This window comes from Thamnophis elegans, chromosome 2 (assembly GCF_009769535.1).
Source record: "Thamnophis elegans isolate rThaEle1 chromosome 2, rThaEle1.pri, whole genome shotgun sequence".
NCBI classification, from domain to species: domain Eukaryota; kingdom Metazoa; phylum Chordata; class Lepidosauria; order Squamata; family Colubridae; genus Thamnophis; species Thamnophis elegans.
The window spans coordinates 109,627,333-109,651,563 of record NC_045542.1 but is presented as its reverse complement, the minus strand read 5'-3'; the positions used below and the strand labels follow the sequence as shown (position 1 = coordinate 109,651,563).

Below are 24,231 nucleotides of genomic sequence, written 5' to 3'. Positions count from 1 at the left end.
CTTAAAAGCTATTAATTTATACTTTCAGAATTAGCAAACATGCATGTTTTTTGTTTCTTGTCTTCAATAACTCATGGTTTGTTTTAATGATTGTTTAATTGACTATTTGGCTTAGTTCCAACAATGCATTAATCACAAATGGAAGATTAAACATTGCAATGTCTAGATTCACAATATTCCATATAATGTGTTAATCATATTTTAGTATCTACCACTTGCTTGTGTCCTGTATCTGTCAGTGCATGCATATACCTTCTAGCTGGTAGGTTGTGGGTAACTATATGTTTCTTTCTTCACAGGAAATACTAAAAACTGTGGTCATTGTATTGTAATTGGACATTAAACCATGCTTAAATTATGTTCTTTTTATTAATTATTTTTAAAATCCTTCAAAGTTAGTCTAAAATAAACTTTTAAAATGCCACAATGGATACTGTTAACATATACAGTAACTCAGGGCAACTAATAGCTTAGAGAAGGCAGAATTTGTTTTGCTTCAGCTCTAATTTATTATACATGCAAATTGTAGTATTGTGCTCAAATTGCATAGCTTCTTATATAGTTACTCATGCAGCTTTTTGCACCTGCAAAGGAGAGCTATATTAACCCAAAGAACTATATATATGCAAAAACAGATAAACAAATCCACAGCAGTGCTTACTTGTCAAAAGTTTTGTTTCTGTCTCCCAGCTGGCAACATCACTTTACATAAAAATATGAAAACATTTTAATACTCATACATTTTATAACATCTGCTCACAAAATGTATATTATAGAAATACACTGTATACTTTTAGAACCAAAAGGATCTCATTACCTCATTTTGTGAAACAGAACAAATGGGAGAAAGCATAAAAAATAACCAAGAACATCATTTTCAAGAAATCTGTTATTAGTATCTGACATTTATTTTATTGAAAAACTGTAGCAACAATGCAAAATGTTAGGGTAAAAACTTTGATGAACACTATATTCCAAAATAGGAGATACATGTTATTATTTATGGTATTCTTTCATAACAAATCACTTCTCTGTAGTAAAACTCAACTTTTTCATTAGATGCTTCTACACAATTAGGTTGGCAATCACTCAATCCTGCAACAGAAAGTCATTTTTTTTGTTTTTGCTTCAGAATCTAACAGTCCTATAAATACTTTTCCCTAATGTTACAGTAAAATACAATGATATTAAATTAATTGCTTAATAATTCAGTATTTTACCTAAGAGAGATTCTTTGGTTTACCAAATTATACCACCAGGCCAAATGCAGAGTTTAATTTGTGCCAAGAATAAATTTTGCAATGTACTGTCAAAACCAGGATTTAATCCTGGAGTATGTGAAATAAAACAAAGCTGGATTAACATATGCAAAACAGAACTCCCTAATCAAGTAACCAAAACAGTTTCAGGCCTTCTCTGATTATAATTATAAGTTAAATTTATTGGCTAACCAACTCCTTCTTGATTCTGGGCAGCATACAATATAAACCTCACAATATAATGCAAATTAAAACAATGCCATATAGCAATGCATCTGAAAAATAATACATGCAAATCATATTTAGAAAATACATTTAAAAAAACAGTGACTTAAATCACTAGGACTGAAAAATATTTAAAGCTTTAAATAACTGCTGTTGCCCTTCTCTCACTTAAATACATGGTCATTCTGTCAGACTTCAGCTGTGCTCTTGACAGAAGCAATACAATTCAATTCAATTCAATACAATAGCAGAATTGGAAGGGACCTTAGAGGTCTTCTAGTCCAACCCCTTGCCTAGGCAGGAAACCCTATACCATTTCAGACAAATGGCTATCCAACATCTTCTTAAAGGCTTCCAGTGTTGGGGCATTCACAACTTCTGGAGGCAAGCTGTTCCACTGATTAATTGTTCTAACTGTTAGGAAATTTCTCCTCAGTTTTAAGTTGCTTCTCTCCTTGATTAGTTTCCACCCATTGCTTCTTGTTCTACCCTCAGGTGCCTTGGAAAATAGTTTGACTCCCTCTTCTTTGTGGCAACCCCTGAGATATTGGAACACTGCTATCATGTCTCCCCTAGTCCTTCTTTCTATTAAACTAGACATACCCAGTTCCTGCAACCGTTCTTCGTATGTTTTAGTCTCCAGTTCCCTAATCATCTTTGTTGCTCTTCTCTGCACTCTTTCTAGAGTCTCCACATCTTTTCTACATTGTGGTGACCAAAACTGAATGCAGTATTCCAAGTGTGGCCTTACCAAGGCATTATAAAGTGGTATTAACACTTCACGTGATCTTGATTCTATCCTTCTGTTTATGCAGCCTAGAACTGTGTTGGCTTTTTTGGCAGCTGCTGCACACTGCTGGCTCATATTTAAATGGTTGTCCACTAGGACTCCAAGATCCCTTTCACAGTTACTACTGTTGAGCAAGGTACCACCTATACTGTACCTGTGCATTTCATTTTTGTTGCCTAAGTGTATAACCTTACTCTTTTCACCATTGAATTTCATTTTATTAGATAGTGCCCAATGTTCAAGTTTGTCAAGATCCTTCTGTATATATAGCCTATATTCTGGAGTGTTGGCTGTTCCTGCCAGCTTGGTGTCATCTGCAAATTTGATGAGTTCCCCATTTATTCCCTCATCCAAATCATTGATGAAGATGTTGAAGAGTACTGGGCCCAAAACATTCCACTGCATACTTCCCTCAATGAAGATGCAGTTCCATTGAGGACTACACGTTGAGTGTGGTTGGTCAGCCAGTTACAAATCCATCTGGTGGTGATGCTGTCTAACCCACATTCTTCTACTTTATCTAGTAGTAGGTTATGGTCTACCTTATCAAATGCCTTACTGAAGTCCAAGTAAACTATATCAACGGCATTCCTATGGTCCACTAATTTTGTCACATTATCAAACAATGCAATAAGATTAGTCTGGCATGATCTGTTTTTGACAAACCCATGTTGGCTTTTGGCTATTACTTTGTTTGCTTCTAGGTGTCCGCTAATTCGTTGCTTGATTATCTTTTCCAGAATCTTTCCTGGTATTGAGATCAGGCTGATAGGTCTGTAGTTTCCTGGATCTGTTTTTTTCCCTTTTTTGAAGATGGGAACCACATCAGCTCTTCTCCAATCCTCTGGTAGTTCCCTGGTGCTCCAGAATCTCTGAAAGATATAGTTCAGTGGTTCTGAGATCTCGTCTGCCAGTTCCTTCAGAACCCTAGGGTGTAATCCATCCGGTCCTGGTGATTTGAACTCGTCTAGGGTAGATATGTGCTCACTTACCATTTTCTTCCCTATTTCAACTTGTGTTCCTAATCTGATTTTTGTGGTGCTGTTTTTGATAGGTTGGACTGTTTTATCCCTTTGTATAAAGACAGATGCAAAACATGAGTTAAAAAGTTCTGCTTTCTCCCTGTTGCTTGTCACCTTCTTGCCACTTTCTTCCAGCAATGGACCAATTGTTTCCTTAACCTTTTTCTTGTTTTTAAGATGTTGGAAGAAGTTATTTTTTACTTTTTTAACAAGCCTTTCTTCATTGTGATCCTTAGCTTTCCTCACTTTATTTTTACATGCTCAGGCTATTTGCTGATATTCTGCCTTAGTTATGTCCCCCTCACTTTCCACTTTTTATACTTATCTTTTTTGTCTTTCAATTTGTCAGAGAGTTCTTTATGCAGCCATGCTGGTTTCTTTTGGGAGCTGTTATTTTTCTTCTTCATTGGTATTCTGCTAGACTGGGCTTTTATAATCTCATTTTTCAAAATTTCCCAAGCTTCTTGAGTTGTTTTCCCCTTGAGGATTCTCATCCATGGAATTTTTTCCAAGCTCTCTATACGTTTATTAAAATTAGCTCTCGTAAAGTCCAAGACTCTAGTTTCACTTTGTTCTACTACTTGTGTTTGCATAATGTTGAATTCCAATATTGCATGGTTACTTGCCCCCAGGGTTCCTGTGGCTTCAACATCTTCTATCATTTCCTCTCTGTTAATGAGAATTAAGTCCAATATGGCTAATCCCCTTGTTCCCTTCTCTACTTTTTGGGAAACAAAGTTGACTGTTAGGTTTGTTAGGAACCTGTTGGTGCAGAGTTTGTTTCCCAGTTGATGTCAGGGTAGTTAAAATCCCCCACTACTATTGTGGTGTGCTTCCTACATACCTTAGTTAGCTGACTAGCAAAAAGTTCATCTACTTCCTCTGCTTGGTTGGGTGGCCTGTAGTATAGACCTATGGCAATATAACCCCCCCCCAACCTTAAATATGGACCCAAATGCATTCAAGATAGTTCTCATCATTGTTGTGCTCTATTTCTGTAGAGAGGTAATTATTTCTTATTTATAGTGCAACTCCACCTCCTCTTTTATTTGGTCTATTTCTTTTAAATAATTTAAATCCTTCTAGCTATATGTTCCATTTGTTGGTTTCATCCCACCAAGTTTCTGTAATGGCAACAATATCGTATCTGCCCTCTTTTACTTGAATTTCTAATTCACCCTGTTTATTCCCCATACTCTGTGCATTGGTGTATAGACATTTGAGTCCATTTTGATTGACCCTATGTTTACTGTCTACATAACCTGTATTATTTCTGACTGCCCCTATTTTCTTGCCACTTGTATGATTCATGCAAATGGTATGGCACTCACTATTAAATGCTTGGTTTTGCTTGACAGCGGGGGTGATAATCTTACCCTCACAAACATCTGTGTTACATGCACTGATAACCCTATGAATTTTAGATTGCTGGGGACAGAAATGTTCTGTATCAATTAATTCTCTGTCCCCGCTGTTCAGTTTAAATGTTTATACAGAAAATCTGTGAATTTAATGCCAAGTAACTCAGTCCCTTTCTTGGATGGGTGCAAACCATCTCTTTTGTACAGTTTTTCATTGGAACAGCTGCAGACATCATGACTAATAAAACCAAAGCCTTCCCTTTTACACCACTCCTTTAGCCACACATTAAACTCTGCTACACACTGGCCCTTCCCTTTTTGTTCCTTATATACTGGTAAAACCTCTGAAAAGATAAGCCTAGAACCTATACTACTAAGTTCATACCCCAAGCTCTGAAAATCATTCTTCATAGAAAGTACATCTTTTTGGGACAGATCATTTGTGCCAAGATATATAATAGCATCAACATCACAGTCCTTACTTGCATTCTTGACTATCTTAAGAATACGCCTCTTGTCTCTGCTGGCAGTAGCACCTGGCAGACACCTGACCTCTTTTAAAACTTTCATATCCTTTCCTAAATTTACATCCCTTATGATTGAATAAGCAACCAGAAGGTGACTTCTCTTTTTGCATACCTTGCTCTTCTTGTGCGACTGATGTGTGATACCTGGTTCCCCATTTTGCCTTTCCGAAGTAAGTTTTTCATTTTGGACCATGATCCCCCGCTTATTTGAGTCATCATTATCACAACTACCTTGACCTGTTTCTTTAGTGTCCCCATTAGGGTCAGCAAGGGCACTATATCTGTTGTGCTGGGTCACAGCAAAAGCTATGCAATATAAGGTAAAGGAGGAATGTATTATTTTCTTTTGCTGGGTGAAAATAACTGAAGTTGAGAAAGATGAAAAATGTCTCTTTTCCCTGACAGATGTCTTTATTAAATGATATAACACTATCAGAATATAGAATATATATAGGTAAATTATTTACTATGTTTAACTGAAGCTACAGATAAAATATTTCAAAAAAAGAAAAGCAGGGGGGATAAAAAAATGTTTTAAATAGTTTTTAAAAGATCCAGTGACTTTCAAATGATGTTGTGAAAGAAGAGGAAAGACAAAATTAATCATAAGGAACTTGGTAATGAACAATTTAGACAGAGTTTAAATGGAATGGCATTTCAATGATCAAAAGAAAGGAAGAAGAATTAAAACAATGGACTTTCCAATTAAAGAAACTTGGATACTGAGTAAGAGTAAGAGATAAAAGATAGATGATTTTGAATAATAAATTTGGGATGGCCATTAGGAATGCTATAGATAGAAAAGAAAAAAATCAATTAGCCCTAAACTAAATAAAACTGACTGCTCCCTTGAGACAATAATCATCAAGCAGAAACTCACATTTTGGGGAGTATGAAATACAGGCAGATAATGGATGAGGAAAAATTAATATGCTTGGCAAGGCTTCGGGAAATAAAGGAAGGCCACAGACTGCACTCCTTGGGAGGAAGATCTTGTTAGTTAAATTATATAATACTTCACTTATTAGTACAATACAACCATCAAATGTTACAATGCGGTCACAGAAAAGCATATAGGTCTGCTTTACTCAAAAAGATAAAACTAATGATATAGTGGTTTTCAATAGATTTTTCAACCCAGCTAAATTCCATTTACATGTGCTATGTTTTTTGAACCCTTTTTAAAGTATAGGCTCAAAGCACTTAATATTTGAAAATGAAATACTTCAGGAAATATGGGCATTTTTCTACATATTCTTCAGAGAGTGACACATTCTGTGTATAGGAAATATAAAGTCTAAAAGGCAACATTTATCAGCACTGTGAATTGTAGCTACAATACAAAAATCACAATATTCTGACCGATACTGATATGTCTACAGTAATCAAATATTACCTCAAAATCCCAGTACAAATATACATACTGTACCCATTCCTATTTTCATTCAATACTTAATATTTTAGAATGTTAAGTAGCCCGTAATTCATATTTTAAATATGCAGAGCAGATCTAGCTTTTAACCACCTCCGATTTTCCTTTGGAGATGTTCATATATTAAGATCACAATTCTTTGGAGGGTTTTCATTCCATTGTATATGATCACATTCTTATTATAAATCATGCTAACCAAACTCTCAAGGATTGAGAAGCCCATTGTTTTTCTTATGTCCATTTTACAAAGCTTGAGGAGAGTTTATACATTTGTAATCACTAATCTTACGTAACATACAAGTCAACAGTTTATTGACAGTATGCATAAGTTGAACGCTGTGCATGGAACTGGCATAATTATATGACCAGATCAATTGTACATGTACTGAATGGAATATGGGAATGTATTTATTAATGTCCACAGCTATACTTCGTGTTCACTTTTAAAGTTAATTGCAAAACATTTGTCATAAACAATAATGGCAAATGATTACACCAGGGAAAACTTCAGAATTGTTTTGATAAATAAGGATTAATTTGAAGAATAATTCTATAAAAAGTGAAAAGAAAAAAATATGGTACATCTAACTTTCCACTCAAGAAAGATTGGAAGCCATAGATGTGTTTCTTGCTGAGTAATCTATTGCGGCTTAGAGATTTGGATATCGTCATTTTATGAAGGAAAATGTAAGATAATTTACAGCACAATTTATTGCATAGCAGAATCAGTATTTTTTCCTTTTATTGACAAATTTGCTGTCTTGGCTAGGCACTGTTTCTGAAATTAGTATTTTAATCAAATTTGATGCTCATGGATACTGTATTTGAGCTCAAAAACCACACTATTGCTAGAGCTATGCAAGAGATACAGAAAAGTCCTGCCTGCTTTCTAGTGGTGGTCCAGAGTTTTGTAATCCAAGTATGACCACACACATATTTGTAAACATGCAGATACACAGACACACATATCTTTTTTGCATACTGAAGAAGGATGCACCTCAATAAACAATAGCAGCATACAAGTAGAGCACAGATCTTGTGATCCTGGCAAAGGTTATCTCTATGACAGAAAGAACAGCTAAGCAACCTGAAGCAACACAGGCATCTCTGTCCTGTGATAAGCTGGAAAAAGGAGCAACCACTAGACCAGGGTGTCCAATTTTAGCAACTTGTGGACCAAACCCCAGAATGCTGATTGGGGAATTATGGGAGTTGAATTCCACAAGTCTTAAAAGTTTCCAAGGTTGGACACCCCTGCACTACAGTAGACTTTTACAAAGGTAGATCCTAATCTGACACCTTTACAGCCCTTCATAGGGTCAACAAGCATAAAGAGGACTAGCTCTGAACTCCCTTATTAAAACTTGGGAAACAAACATACTTGTTGGAAGAAATATCCATCTGGGTTCAGTACCAAGTGGGAAGAAAAACACTGGAAACATGGAGACTGCTTGGAGAGATGCTTTTTTTTTTGCCCAGGATCTCAAACTATGTTACTATGTGCCCACCATTAAACCATCTTTCAGATGGACATTTCTTCCAACATTATAAAGGAAAGACCATAAAATTATTTAACTATCAGCCTTAGTGATAGAGAGGCAAATAGAGAAACACAGATTTTCCATTGTGTGAAATTTATGGCTCTGGTACAAATTTTGGCTCAGGACTCAACTGACTCTGGGAAAATGTTCTACATTTTAACTCAACCACCTGTTCCTCTTTTCTGTCTTTTGGGATGCTTGCTATCCTTTGTATCAAAGAGCTTTGGTAAAAATTACTGAAAATAAGCAAATGCATTCAGTATCCCCGTATTTCCTGCACAATGAGGGACAGCTTGTATAAAGCATGTGCTCGTTTATTCCAAAACTACAAATAAAGATTAATTATAAATGACTAAGTGAATCTAACAATTAATTTAAGGGTTGTGCATTTCCTGCCAATGTTTCCTGCTGCAGGGAGCTCATCCAGACTATTAGAACTTATTTGATACTATTTTTTACACACGTTGGACCTGCCACCCTCACTGTGATCGATTAGTTTTGCTGCTCCCTAAAGACCAATACATAACGGACACGGTGGCTCAATGGCTAAGGCGCTGAGCTTGTTGATCAGAATGGTTGGCATTTCGGTGGTTTGAATCCCTAGCGCCGCGTAACGGAGTGAACTCCGGTTACTTGTCCCTGCTTCTGCCAACCTAGCAGTTCGAAAGCAGGTAAAAATGAAGTAGAAAAATAGGAACCACTTTGATGGGAAGGTAACAGCGTTCCGGAGCCTTCGGTACTTAGTCATGCCGGCCACATGACCAGGAGATGTCTTCGGACAGTGCTGGCTCTTCCACTTTGAAACAGAGATGAGCACCGCCTCCTAGAGGTGGGAACTACTAGCTCACATGTGTGAGGGGAATCTTTACCTTTAAAGACCAATGCATTTTATGACTGCCTCCAAGGAGCTCAGTTTTTGTTTATTTCGAGTATTCTTCTGGGTTTCCGTTCTAAGTGCACTATGTCAACCATTACACGTAAAGCAAACATTGCGTCTAATTCTAGGGAATTTAGCGATCAAGGTTCAAGGTGCACAGTAGACACCCCCGCAGGGAGAGAGGGAGTTTCTCTAGGCGCGCTTCCTGCTCAGGGCAACCAGAGAGATAACGTAACACGGAAATCCGGCCATCGTCATGGGCGACCTCGCCCTCCAAGCCAGGGGGGCAAAGCCTTTCCTTCACTAAGCCCGCCCATTAAGCGCGAGGGGAATCCTGCCCTGCACTTTTGCCCCACCCTCGACGCCTGGCGCGTGGGGGCGAGAGGGGGGGGGGAGGACGCAGGCTCCCGCCGCGCATGCCCACTGCCTCGGCCTGGCAGAGGAAGGCGGGCGGGGAAGGATGCTGAGGCCGGCGCTGCGGCTGCCAAAGGGGAGCGAGGGGACTTGCGTCGGGCAGCCGCGGGGTGAGCAGCGCCGCGGTCATGCCCAGCTCCCCGTTGGCGCCTCCCGGGCCGGATCCGGAGGAGCACTACGACTTCCTCTTCAAGCTGGTGCTGATCGGCGATGCCAGCGTGGGCAAGACGTGCCTGGTGCAGCGCTTCAAGACCGGGGCCTTCTCTGAGCGCCAGGGCAACACCATCGGCGTGGACTTCACCATGAAGAGCCTGGAGATCCAGGGCAAGCGGATCAAGGTGGGCAGCGGGGAGGACGGGGACGAGGGAGGGACAGAGGGAAGCGGGCCCGGCGGCCATCCCCGTCTTATCTCCCTTCGCGGGCCGGGCAGGTAACAGGTGTGCGGACAGAACAACAGCTGCGGTCGGGGGAGAAGAAGAAGCTGGCATGGCAACGCCCCTTCCCCGGGAGACCTCAAGGCGCCCAACGTCTTTAGCAGCCGATCTGCTGACATCCGTGGCTGGTGCGAGAGAGAATTCATCGCCCAATGAAGAAAATGCCGAAGAGTTTGTACTCTTGCAGGATTGGCAGCTCGGATACCTTTTAAAACCATTACAAGAAGTAGAATTTGACTCCCACTCCCATTCCCCCACCCACCCTTTGCTAAGTTCAGAAAGTTAAAAAAAAACATTTAGGTACTGCAGGGCCCCCGGTAAAAAATGCTTCAAGGGATATTCTTTCTGGAGGTGCTTAAGAAATGTTTGAAAAGTCTCTTAAGCTTCTTGGAGAACTTCAGTGGTGATATTCCAGGCCTATTCCAATAAAACAGGAGCTTTTTTGTAATGCTTGAAAATAAGATGACATTAGGAGTTCTTTTGTAATTGAGTATGTTGGTACACAGTTCCATGAACTTGGTTTGGAGCCTGTTTGAGTATGAAAGAGTCCACTTTGCTTTTGATAAGAGTCCACTTTGCTTATCTGATGAGTCATAGTAAGTATGAAAACTTGTGCCAAACTTTGAGACAAACTTCTTTACTTAACTTAGGAGATGGCTCCGCATCTCCCTAAGTTTTAAGATTCATTTGGTATTGTATAGAAATTAGGTTGCAAACCCAATGTAAGTATTTTTGTCATGACAGGGCCTATAACTCATGTGAATATCCTGCTTGTGTGCTAAAGATGAGCAGTCTGGTTTAAGTATCATTCCAGAACTGAATAACAGAGTTGGAAGGGTCTTTAGAGGTCTTCTACTCCAACCCCTGCTCAGGCAGGAAACACTATAAACCATTCCAGCTCTCTGGAGAATTGTAAAATTAACTGGGAAGCTAATTGTAAAATTAACTGGGAAGCTTGTAAGCGTGTAATGCTTGTAATGTTTTAAATCAGGCTAATTTGATTCCCCCCCCCTTTTTTTAAATCTATATGTATGCATATATTGTAGACATCAAGATCTGATTACACTAAATATACCTCCTTCACTATTCAGGGTAGATTTTATAAAAATGCCCACATTTCAGGAAAGTATTAGCATTTGCCCTCAGTACAATAAACATGTTTTATTGTAGAAAACATGAATGCCTCTAATGTACACTTAAAAAAAACAATTGTCATGCTCTGTAATCTGGATTAATAACATTTCATGTACATAAATAAAGGGGAGGAACTTAGATATCCTGGTAGCATTTTGTAATTTGACCTGGAAAAGTTATTGGCATTGTGTCAGAGTTTTAGGATTTTAATTGACTTTAACAGAGACATGTTGTGTAACTCCTTTATTATATGACACAGTACACTAAAGAGGGCTATAAACCTGTTCACAGACCAGGAAAGTAAATAAAAAGCAAAAAGTTGCAAGTCATGGTTACGTATATCACGCTTAATAATCATAGTAGAACTAACATAAGCCTGGCATTGTCCCAGTTGCAACTGTACTTGTGGTCAGAGGTCAGCTCTTTGTTATAATTGCCCTAACCTTCCTGCCTTTGTGGGACCCAGTCATGTTGAAGAGTCCTGGCTGCTTATCCATCTCTCTTAGACTTGCTGCTACATTTTCCTTACCAAATAGATTGGGCATATTGGCTGTGGCAACCCAGCAATAATATATTGTAATTCAACTGGATGTGAAATTATTTTGTGCTCTGCTTAGATGTTTTTCAGTCAGTAGGCATAAGAAATGGTCATCTGATGAGTGCAACCAACAACTTATGACTGAAGAACTTACAGGCTTACTTCTTTTTTATTTCCTTTAGTTACAGATCTGGGACACGGCTGGTCAAGAAAGGTTTCGGACTATAACCCAGAGTTACTATCGAAGCGCCAATGGAGCTATTCTCGCCTATGACATTAGTAAGAGAGGCTCTTTCCAGTCCATTCCTCGCTGGATCGAGGATGTGAGGAAATATGCAGGCTCCAATATAGTACAGTTGCTAATTGGTGAGTGTGGAAAGATCTACTTGGTAAGCCAGAAATAAAAAAGAATTATGCCTCTGGATTTGGAGACAATAGAAACTTGTGCAAAGGCATTTCCTCATTTCCAAAAATAAAAACTTTTTTTCCTCATTTTGGATTGGATTGAATTACTCCATAATAATTGATGAAGCAGGAAAAAAATTACTTTCAAGCTCTTCTACAGTTAACTTTGTTTACTTCAGCCTTTTATGGTTGTTTCAGTATTCTGTACCTTAAGAATCTTTATTTAACAGTACATTTTGACCAAGTCAAGCCACGTTGTGAGTTTATGCTTTCCTATTTGTTGGGACGTGTTCCATGCTTATGCCATGATGGCCCACAGAGTATTAAGCTGTTGAAAAGTATGCATAATATTGGCCTTCAGATTATTCAGAATGAGATCCTTTTGGCTAGTATGTACCTGATATTGGATACTTTAAATAACATTTGAACTTTTTCATCTGTTAGATACAGTATCTCTGCCCCTTTTGGGCAGGTTTCTGATGTAACAATTGGCAGAAAGTGAACAAATATAATATAAAAATTAATTGTCTTTAGTTCCAGAGATAACTAAATACAACATAAGTAATATCCTGTTAATACAGGAACATCTAGATTGGAAGGGGTAAAAAGCTAATTTTCTGAGATTGAAGTATTATGTTGAAATGTAGGGTTTGTCAACATCAAAGTGAGATAGAATTATAAATCCAGGATCCAAAAAGAAATAATGTTATACTTTCAAGTGGCTCAGATTTATCTATCTATTTATTTTTTATATTTTTATCTCTCTATGCTGATATTTCATTAGATGTTTTTTCTCATCTCCGCGGTAACTGTAGTATCTGATCTCTAGGCTGGTTATCTGCATTACTTTTGAGGCCCTTCAACGCAGTTTTATCTATCCCTGCCATTGTCTTTTTGCCTAGGCTCCCCCCAACTGAATATTTTCCCTAATCTCCAGAATCCACATTTAAAAATTAATCTTATCAACAATTCTGTTTTCTGCTAGGAAACAAGTCTGACCTAAGTGACCTTCGGGAGGTTCAACTAGAAGAGGCTCAGAGTCTGGCTGAACACTATGATATCATCTGTGCCATAGAGACGTCTGCAAAGGACTCCAGCAATGTGGAGGAAGCTTTTGTGAAGATGGCCACAGAGCTAATGATGAGACATGGAGGCCCCGTGTTCAGTGAGAAAAACACAGACAGCATCAAACTTGACAGCAAGGATGTGGTAGAAGGGTGGGGCTGTGGCTGCTGATCATACAATTTCTCTAATTGTTACTGGAATTTAGATACATTCCCTTCTCTCTCCTACGCTTTGGGTTTCCTCTATACATAAAACACTTTGCACAAGCTTTGTGTTTTGTAAGTTAAGGGACTGACATTTGCAGCATGTTTTTAATATGAAGGAACTTTCTTATGTAGATCTGAAACTGTGTGGCAGTCATTCTGTAGCAATTTCTACTATTTTTTTTTTTAGAGGAATTAGTGCAATTTGGCAGTAAGTTGCACAGAGCGAAGCTACTAAAATATCTTCATACAAAATGGTCTGAGTGCAGAACTGCTATTTTACTATTCACTGACATCTTGGTAAGGGACTTATCAACTTGGATGACATTTAATCCTTTTATGGCAGCAGGTTTTCAGACTGCCTGTTTCAACTCTTCACATTCCAGGGTGGGGGTGGGGAGTAAACTTACACATGGTGACGTAAATTTTGTAGGGATATTTCAAGTATGAAATACTCAATTTTCTGCATAGGATATAGCAGCTGAACCTCCTAAATTATGAAATTGTGCTTTCCTGGATACTAATACTGCTGGTACAAGACGTGCAAAGCAGGCATTTTCCTCTCTTGGTTGTTGTTGTTTTTTTCAAATAGAGAAAGCAGTAGCAATTGTATAATACATAGAGGTTTTGTTTCGTTTCATTTCAGAAGACTTGATCCTGAATACATTTCACTGGATAGTAGTTCCATGGGTAGTAAATGCCTTTGAAACTGTATAGGGCTTTATTTTAAATAGGCTGAAAATTATAAGTTAAGATAGATTTAATAGTTTATTTTGCACAATTGATATAGATTCCTTATAGTTAATACTATAGATTGGTGATTCTTGTCTTCATTAATTTCAGTATAGTTCTCATACGTCAGAGAAATAGTTTATTTGAATATCTTTCCCTTCAATCCTAATCTTTTCTTCTTTCATTACCATTGAGCATATTACAAATTATCCCAGCTAGAGGATTCCCCCCCCCCCCCCATTTCTCGGTACTTTCAATAATTATCGACTTGACTCTTTTTGAACTTTCCCTGGTCAGTGGTATTAAGAAGTTGTTAATAAGTATATGGTAAATGTTGAATTATATGTAGGAGATAATTGGTCATTTTCCTAAACTGACCACTCATGGTACAGAGCTCTAAAAATCATCGAACAGTTGCTTTGTTTTGTAAGACCATCATTATGAGGCATATTTGCTAATTTTATAAGATACTTTTCTTATAGGCCCTGATTTCCTACTGTTCGGTCCTTACCCATTCCTTCTGTTCCTGATTTCTTCCATCATGCTATGACACAATCTTCAAATTAGCTTCATGCTATTTTTTTTTCAGGACAAATCAATAGCATATACTAAAAGAGTCTGCAATCTTATTATTCAAAGACTGCTGAACTATTTCTATTTTGTTAATTTAAGATAAATATCTTTATTTACATTGGCCAGTGGTTTAGAAGTGCAGATATTAATAACAATTGCCTTTTTAGAGCACCTTAAACTGGGAAATGAAAAATAATTATAATGACTGCAAATCTTCCAAGCAACTTTTCCAGTGTCCAACATTATTTATAATGGGCCCTATGCACCTGTCTGAGAATCAAAGATTTTGAATGAAATCCTTGCAGTCAATTATGTTAAAACGGGTTTTATACAATGGTACTATTATGGCCATGAATACCTCCCTGAGTACCCATAGGCTTTCTAACCCATATGATTTTTTTAAAAAAAAGATTTCTTATTTTTAAAAGCTCAAATGTGAAACTAACATAATATGCTTTCAAACTTGTGAATATTCCCAATGCATTTGTCTAACCTATTTTAGGAAAATACTTAGCGTTTTATGATTGGAAACAAGTTTCAGTTCAGTTAGCAGAGATTAGGATAACTCTAGTTTGAGAGACTGCTTTTAGGAGATCAGTATGAGAAAGTTAAAACATTTGAACCTGTTTTAATTTTGTGCAGTATAAAGCATCTGGCTATAATATTTACCTTACTACTCGAATTTTGATTCCAGTGATTATCCTGATGAATGTTTTTATTGTAATTTCAGAATAGTAGCTTTAGAGTTGAATGTTTTATAAGGTAAAGAAGAAAGGGGCCTTAATTTCAGTTAGATGTAGTTTTATAATTATGTTTCCATAGAAAAGAGAGAATGCCTGAGAGATGCTGCTTCTAAATACTATTTTATACCAGATTTCTTCAGGTTTATTGTATCCAGCCTTTGATTCCTAAGCAGTAGTTAACAATGAGTACTAACAGAACATTGGCATTAAACAGAAATGGTTGATTTTGTACTGTGAATCCAAAAGAATTAATATTATGTAATTTCAATTTCTTCAGTTGAGCCATGAAAATGAAAGGGAAAAAAATGAATGGTCTTAGCATGATTGATTGAACTAAGCACAGTTCCTAAATTCATCTCCTCATATATTAGCTTTTATATCAGGCATCCATACACTTATATCAGGCATCCATACACTTTTCAAGCCATAGGTAACCCCTTTCTAAAATGCTGAGGTTCTGGCAAAATCCTGCACGAGGAATTTGATGGGTGCTACCTTTTAATCATTTCTGTATGAGAGTATATCAGCTCCATTTTCAGTTATTAAAACTTCAAAACAAATTTAAATCAGTTTCTTTTAAAATAAAATGCAGCATAAAGTTTGATGTCTTTCATCATTTGCATTCTTAAGAATATTTATTTCTAGAAGGGAGAGGCCTGTGGGGTTTCAGCATAGCAAGATCATTAGAAAGTATAAAAAAGAATCCACAAAACAAATATATATATATATATATATATATATATATATATATATATATATATATATATGTGTGTGTGTGTGTGTGTGTGTGTGTGTGTGTGTGTGTGTGTGTGTGTGTGTGTGTGTGTGTGTGTGTATGTATGTATGTATGTATGTATGTATGTATATACACACACACAAACACACACACACACACACACACACACAAACTGAGCGATTACCAAAGAGAGAAATTCAAACTGACCAATATCTGTGATGATATAACCGTGTGTTCACTTGATGAATCCTGCACTTGCTGATTTAGTATCAGTCTGACTCCAGGTAGGAAGGAACTCAGCAGGGGTGGACTATTTAATGGACATGTCGGTTTAGAAATGATGAGTTCTTTCTTCACTGGCATAAAGGGAGAAAAGCTTTGCTTGCCAAGGGCTACAAAGATCTTGGCCTATCAGTGATCTAAGGAAGTGATGATACTGCATTTCAGACCAATCTGATATAACGGTGTGCCAATAATGATTTTTTTTTTAAAAAAAGGATTCTGCGAATGACATCTTTTTGGGGGGTTGTTACATTATTTATATAAATGTGTGCAAGTGTTATGTGAGCAGAATCCTTTCATACTGGTTTTGTAAGGGCTACAGTTCGGTATACATTCCCAAAAGTAATTGAGAGCACATAGTTGCTTCAGAATTAACTTGCTGCTTCGTATATGCATTTTAGCAGCTAAGATTCTTTAGTGTTTTATAACGGAATGTAAACTGCTTATTTATTTATTTATTCCAAGATTGGAAAGCAACAGCTTTGATTTTTATGAGCTGTTACGATGGGGTTGCGTCGTACTGACATGGTTACCAGTTTATTTCTCTTAGATATTGCACTTCAGTAATTATTGTAGAAAGACTAGCTCTTGTTTAATTATTCATTGCAAGGAGAAGAGAATTAAAGACCAGATTGTAGAGAATATTACAAATATCTCTTGAATTACTTCTCTTGCATTTCTGGTAAATGTACAAATTGGAAAAGAATAGTGCAACATTGTCTGGACCCCTGCAAACTTTTCTGTATTTTGCAGATTTTTGTGAAAAAGGTAGCAATGCAATTACTATTGCAAATTCCAATGAAAAGTTAATCTTCTGGGCCCTTCTTTATATGAGTAGTTGAATAGGATGCCTCTCCAAGTGGTAAGGCTATACATGGGGATTCATTACAATCTTCTGGGAAAGATAGAAGGAAAAAGACAATCATCTTTGTGCAATGACAAATAAGAACTTAAGTAGTGTACAATGTAACAGCCTTGGAGGTATCTTCAGTGGAAATACTGAAGAATGAACCTGTGGCTTGAACATACATTTTAAAAGACGAAATTGTCAAAATATTTAGGGACCCCATTATCAGCACTAAGAATTCAGTCAACAACATTGTTTTTCTTTAGTCTTTTGAGTAGAATGTAAGTATTGCATGGAGAAACCTGATTGGAAAAGAGTCATATTTCAAATGAATTTTTCCAGTAAAAAATAAAAATAGCTGTATGTCATAAGGAGTGGAAACATTTATTTACTTGCAGCAAAATATGAATTTAAACTCCATGCCTGTTTCTTTAAAGGCTCAGGGCTCTTCACAGCACCTTTATGTGCTGTTGATCACTTTTTACTGTTCCAGTAATACTAAAAAATCTCATTGGCCTTTAACCATAATGTAGATGATCTGTAGAATTAATTATGTTTATAAAAAATAATTGTCTAAATCTGTTTTTAATGTAATACTATAAAACAGTTGCAAATTAAGAGTAACACAGTTGTCTGTTCTGATATAAAGACTACCTATTTACATTCCAAATGCACAGGCACACACGTAGAGGCCCATACAAACACAAGGGCACACATGCACAACACAGTCACATTCCATGGACTTATATTTATCTAGCAATGTCTAGCATAAAATAATATGGAGATTTCAGGTATATAAAATGAAGCACATGAAACGTGCCAGATTCAGTTTGAGATATTAAATGCCTAATTGTTTTACTGAAAACCAGTTTTTTAAACATTTCAGATGGACTACTTTTCTTACACAGATAACAAATTTTATGGTCTACTTTTTGCATAAAATGCAGGGGAATAGAAATATGATTATAATTGATAGTATTACATATGTATCATGCAGTTTAGAACAGACTGCCTTTTGTGACAGTTTGAAAAATAAAGTACTCTAAGTTATCTCTAAAGTTGGTTCCAGCTTTTTCAAAATAATATCTTTGAAGTCTTATGATAGAAATGTGAAGACACAATTTATGGCTTAAAAATTGTAAAAAAAAAAAATTCTAATAATCTGAATACTAGGGAAATCCTTTAACACAACTGCTGAGAGAATTGAAAATTATATAGTTTATACCCAGGTTGTTCCAGACTTTAAATGTTATTTATAATTAATGCTTTCATTTTCCATATACTGTGATTGATTGGCAGATTAGGTGCCCCATTCAATTGGTGTTGACTTTTTGTGACCAAATGGATAGATCTTCTCCAGGTCTCCAACTTGACCTTTCAGGACTTCCAACTCTGCAACTATTGCTGAGTCAATTCATCTTGCCATCATCTGTCTTCTTGTTCCTTTCACCTTTACCACCATTATGGGTTTTCAAGAGATCTCAGTCTTTTTGTAATGTAAATAAACATGTTTATTTTGGTATTCTCAACTTCCAGCTTTGGTATCTTTACCAATATCTTTGTAAAACTACTCTTCATCTCTTTGAATGGTTCTCTGAAATTCTTTGTTAAGTTGTCCCAAAGGTGCTTTTTCAAAAGGCAATTGGACTTCCTCTGTTTTTCCTTGAAGATGTTTCTTTTCTCATCCAAAAAGCTTCTTCAGTTCACTGGATGAGAAGCGAAACATCTTCAAGGACAAGCAAAGAAAGCCCAGTTGCCTTTTGAAAAAGCACCTCTGGGACAACCATGACCTGGATGACTGAGAATCCCCCTAGACATCTTTGTTAAGTTTGTTCCTGAGAATTTGGATTTCTTGGCTTTGGCTTATCTTCCCTTTTTGGCAAATTCCAATCTACATTTTGATGGTAGCTTTCATCCACTGGTGCTTTGAAGACCATGTAAGCAATAAATAAATCACTAGGTTGACTGATAAGTCATTCTTTTGCTTTATTCAGTTTTCTAGGTCATGTAGTACAACTATCGTGTTTCCCCAAAAATAAGACAGGGTCTTATTTTCTTTTGACCCCCCCCCCCCGAAATAAGCACTTGGCCTTATTTTTGGGGAGGTCTTATTATTTTTGAGGTGCAGGAGGCAGCAAGTATGGTTATCTCATGGTTGCTGCTGTGTTGCAATATTTTCCGGGAGGGCTTATTTTGAGGGCTTACTTTAGGTGTGTGCTCAAAAGCCCGATTGGGCTTATTATCCAGGCAGGTCTTATTTTTGGGCAAGCAGTACATTTTCTGCTTTACTTTTTCCAGCTTTGGCATCTTGGTTTCCAGTCACAACTGACATATTTCAATTGATTGAACAATTGACCATAACACCCATCATTCCTCCTCTCTCCTGTTTTGCATTAGTGATTGGAGTATAATTTGGATGTCATTTTAAAAGGGTTATCTATAATTGATATTATTTTGTCATTTATTGCATTGTACTTAAGTAACTGATTGAAAAACTGACCAGTTGCAGTCCATCTCAGTTTGCTAACGTCTAGGATATGTATTATTGATTAATTTCATTTTCCACTGTGTTGAGTTTTCCTGTGCTTATTTCCATTGTTCCTACCATAATTCTGTCTTTGCAGTTTTATATTTTCTCTTTCTGCACAGAAGCACCTACAAATAGATGCCCCAAAGACTTTAATTCTTTTATAAATATCATTAAACATTAGTACTGCTAAACAGCTCTTTCTCAGTAATATGTTGAATGTCATCCAATCTGAGGGGTCCACCATCATTCAACATTGTCTATCCATATGGTTTCCTTGGTAAAGTACAAGATTGGTGTACCATTGCTTTCTCTTGTGCATTTTGAAACTGGTTTTGTTCTTGGCACTAAAGTGATCATCCACCTCAAGCATCTTCCTATGTCACTGTTGCTTGATATAGGTGCCTTCTCTCACTAGCTGGACCATTGGGTGGCTTTCATGCCTTGAACTACTCTGCTGGGAGTATCTGCTCTTGGCATGTACCCCAAATGTTCTTCGCTCACCCTCTTTGAAATACACCCCTGTTACCACCTCATAAGGTCAGGAGAAAATGTAAATTACAGAAAATGTGCACTTATCTCTTAACTGAATTGTTTATAGGATGGCATTTAGACTTAGCAATGCAGAAAAAAAATACAATTAATCAGTATTGGGCTTTTTTGTTCTCATTTATAAAAATATTAAAATTTCAATTAATTTTTAAAAAACTGCATTTTTTAAAAGATGGCTGCTTTATGTATTTATTTACAGTACTGTAGAATGTTTATTTTAATTCATAGTCTATGCAAAAATGTTGAAATTTGAAAAATATATTTTATTTAGCCCCTTCCCTTTGGGCTTTAGAAAATGTCTGGAATTGGGAAATTTAATTTTAATTTAATTTAATTAACCACATTTATATTAAATGTCAGAAGTACATAAGCACATATGTCTAGTTATGTCTGCAACATCACTACTGCAACAGATTAAAAGAGAGTATCAGGTGGCATAGCAGATGATCTAATCTACATACAACCAATTATGCAATCTCAGTTTTTATGTTACATATAAGCATGTAGAAGAGACTTTGCACACTTCTCTTTGCACATCTATAAAACGTTGAGAGAAATTGTATAGTGCGCATGGAGCAAGGAAAAAGAAACCACTTTGTCCTATTTCTCCTTTTCTAATGTACAATGTCTTCTCACATCTTTGACAAAGTTTTAAAAATATAAATATAGTCAGATTATGCACCACTTTCTCTGAAGTCTTTTCCTTTTAAAACTAAGCAACAGCAGAATTTATGTCTGCCTCCCATCAATCTCCCTACTCCACCTTTGGATTCTCTGACCCAGTTATGATAATGGCATTGGTTCTGTGCATTGATTTCTAGCTTATATAATCAGGGAGGTGACATCATCCTTTTCTCTGAGTTTCAGACTTGAGGATTAGTTCTTTTGTAAATCATTTGACTTTTTTGTGAATACAACAAAGTATAAGAATCTACCTGCCTCCCTCATGGTGCTTGAAATCCTAAATTCCAATTTATCTGTATGGCTAGTATAGACATTTTCAGGGTGTCATAAATAGTGAGGCAATCTGAAATATTTATGGTTACATAAAATGCTTATTAGATTGTAATTTACCGCCTTTCATTGCATTTTGGGAAATACAGTGCATGTATAATTCACAGGCATGCTTTTGTTATATCGGTTATAGCAAATGGCTGCACTAAAAATTTAACATGGGATTTTCAGGTATTTGAATTGTGATGAACAAAGTGTAGAGAAGCTCATCCTATTTCTTCTTCCCAAAATAATGTTTGAGCCATTTTGGGTTTTTAAGATCTGCCTATTTTTTCAAGTTTTCAAATTGTTAGGTTTCTTGTTTCAGTTAATAAACAGTCATCACCTGAGGACAACTCTACCCTAAATTCCATAAATTAGATCTATGGGCTGGATCAAACCTTCTTTCATAGATTTATTTGTTGAATCAGGAGCTACATGGAGAATTCCATGACCAAATGTGCATCTTCATAGAGATGAATGTTCAAAGCTGATACTGATGTTGCAGTACAGATAAAATGCATACCTCCTCTACTCTCAAACATGAGAGGACACATCTGTCTCTCAGGGATAGAATGTGCAGACTGATGCCATTTTAAAAATCTGGCCAACATAGTGTATATAATTCAAAAATGCAAAATTGTGATCTGTGGAGAAATGGAGTGAGCTTTATTATAAATAGGAAGTTTGTGCCTTAGAAATGGTTCTGCCTAAAAGTGAAAGGTCAGATGTAAAATATACATTTTTTTGCATAGCTACACACAGAGCCCGAGTTTAACACAGATTGGACACATTATTTGCAATTGACTGATTTCTGCCGTGATCAATAAGCTCCAAGTTCCTTAAGATTGGTACTATGCATGAGGCGTGGCTGGGGTAATCCTAGTAGCATCCCTAGTTTACATATCCTGGCTAATATGACTTCTAATGCTGTCAGAACCTATGAGTGATAAAGGAGAGGAAGAAAATAACTGGTTTGCTCTTATCTTGCCGTCTCTCTGCTCTGAAATACTCTTCCTTCCTTAATTGCTTTCCTACTTTTGAAAATATGATTTGGAAACATGTTGATTGTTTTACTAAGAATAAGATTTCAGCATTTATGTGTATATTATCACCTTATTGCTTTTAAGCTTAGCTATAACCCGATGGCAGAATCTGTGGAAACGTATAATAGGAGAGGTGCAAGTATTTCTAGGCTGGGTTGTAATGGTAGAGAATTGTGTCCGTGAGTGACTATAGCATTGTCTGAAATCCGATAGAGCACCTGCACAATATTTGAAGTGAGGGCTGTTTTTTTAGACAAATCTTTAGTGGTGTGGGCTAATAAAGGTTCGTCATATGTTCTGTGCAGTAATTGTGCCTAACTAACTGGTATAGCCTGACTTTTAATCTCTTGTCCTAAGGACAGGCAGCTTTTCTACTAGCTGGTTCATACACTTAGTAAGATAAAGCACCAATTCATATTGAATTCACTATTTCATTTCCAAAGGGTTTGAAGAATTCTGAGGTTATTGAATTCTTCTCCATTTTTTGAAAACAGTTTTATTGCTTGTAATAAGGCTTCTGGGAACAGACATAGAGGCCCATCTGTCATGTTTTCCCTTACATAGAGTTTACTAGAAGAGGTGAAAACAAGGGAACAGAATATCATTGTTGACATTTTATTGGCACCTATTTATGGATTTATTAAAAAAGTTTATTTTTAAAAACTATGAAATTACTTTTTTGGGTAAAATATAGCAAAATCTGTAGCAAATACATTGTACTGTCTATAATTAAAATGAGCATTTGACTATTACACTGTGTGTTTCTTAATTAACTGCCACCTCACGATATTCAGTTCTGTCAGCAAAGTAAATAAATATTGAAATCAAAATAATTATGTGAATTCCATTCCCAACTCCCCCCAAAACCCCTCTGTCCATTGGGAAAGAGGATAGATTAAGCAATGGCCATAGTGATAAATACCTTTATCAGTTTCCAGCTGATTGCAGCAATAATTACTGTGTTCACACATTATACTCAGCCAAGGATCACAGATGAGATCTGCACTTAATATTTAATAATTTGGAGGCAGACAGAAGCCACATTTTATAGAGCACTTTTATGCAGAAGTGGGTTCTTGCAGGTACAGCCCGGTATGGTTGTATAGGTAGTGGCCCAGAGCAGCTGAGAGCCTACTGGGACGGTGGCTCTTTTGGCCCATCCACCAGCCCGCGCTCTATACGTGTTTTTATGACAAACGGCAAAGTGCGCACACTTGCACAGAGTGTGGTGCCTGCGCAAGCCCCAACAATCAGCTGGTTGTGGCAGGGGCAGTGTATTATGCATGTGTGCACAGTGCAAGACAGCCGCGTGCGCGAACAGAACGCACGAGCGCGTGATCAGCGCACCAGTAGTGACAGTGAGAGCAACCCACCATTGCTTTTATGTTATGTTTTTACAGTAGTAATGTGATTTTCAGCAGTAGAGGAACCAGCAGTCAAGAAATACACCATGGAATAGCACTTGGCTGAGTATCAATAAAGGCCTTGTAAAAGCTGTTCATGAGGTGTCTGTATTACAAAGTTCAGAATGAAACAGGCAGTGGTTTTCCTTATGACATTCTATGGATGCAAAAGTAGGACTTTGAAGAAAGAGGGTAGAATGAATATTGACATTTTTGAACTTTGGTATTGGAAAAGATTCCTGACAATCCCATGCGTAGCCCTAAAAATAAACAAATGGCTCAGATCAACCATATTTGAGGCAGAAATGACACAAATCACATTTTGGACATATGCAAAAATGTAGTTTTCTACAGGAGTCTATATAACAAAGAGAAGATTTAAAAAGTATGGCAGCAACTAGGTGGCTGGACTCAAACAGCAATCAGTGCACAGTTGAAAAACTGGAAGAATCAAATTGGAATGAGATCTCCCCCCCCCCCCGTGGAAAAAGTATATTTAATGGTTCCACCACAAATGCGCGCACAACAAAAGCGCGCCTGACTAAACCGCGGTGACTAAAGCGGGGTGAC

The 24,231-nt window shown here is 37.0% G+C and overlaps 1 protein-coding gene and 1 long non-coding RNA gene across 2 annotated transcripts; one reads left to right on the top strand and one right to left on the bottom strand.

Annotated features, from left to right (window-relative positions):
• The first annotated feature begins 9,262 nt into the window (after nucleotides 1–9,262).
• Nucleotides 9,263–15,899, top strand: RAB43 (RAB43, member RAS oncogene family). The gene is made up of 3 exons (XM_032210832.1): nucleotides 9,263–9,786; nucleotides 11,737–11,920; nucleotides 12,945–15,899. The coding sequence occupies exons 1-3, from the start codon at nucleotides 9,577–9,579 to the stop codon at nucleotides 13,193–13,195; spliced, it is 645 nt and encodes a 214-aa protein (XP_032066723.1). The 5' UTR covers nucleotides 9,263–9,576; the 3' UTR covers nucleotides 13,196–15,899.
• Nucleotides 15,900–16,968: 1,069 nt separating this feature from the next.
• On the bottom strand, nucleotides 16,969–19,235 carry LOC116504626. The gene is made up of 2 exons (XR_004254830.1): nucleotides 18,913–19,235; nucleotides 16,969–18,732 (listed from the first exon to the last, which is right to left on the bottom strand). It is a non-coding gene; the product is annotated as an uncharacterized LOC116504626 (long non-coding RNA).
• Between the last annotated feature and the right edge of the window lie 4,996 nt (nucleotides 19,236–24,231).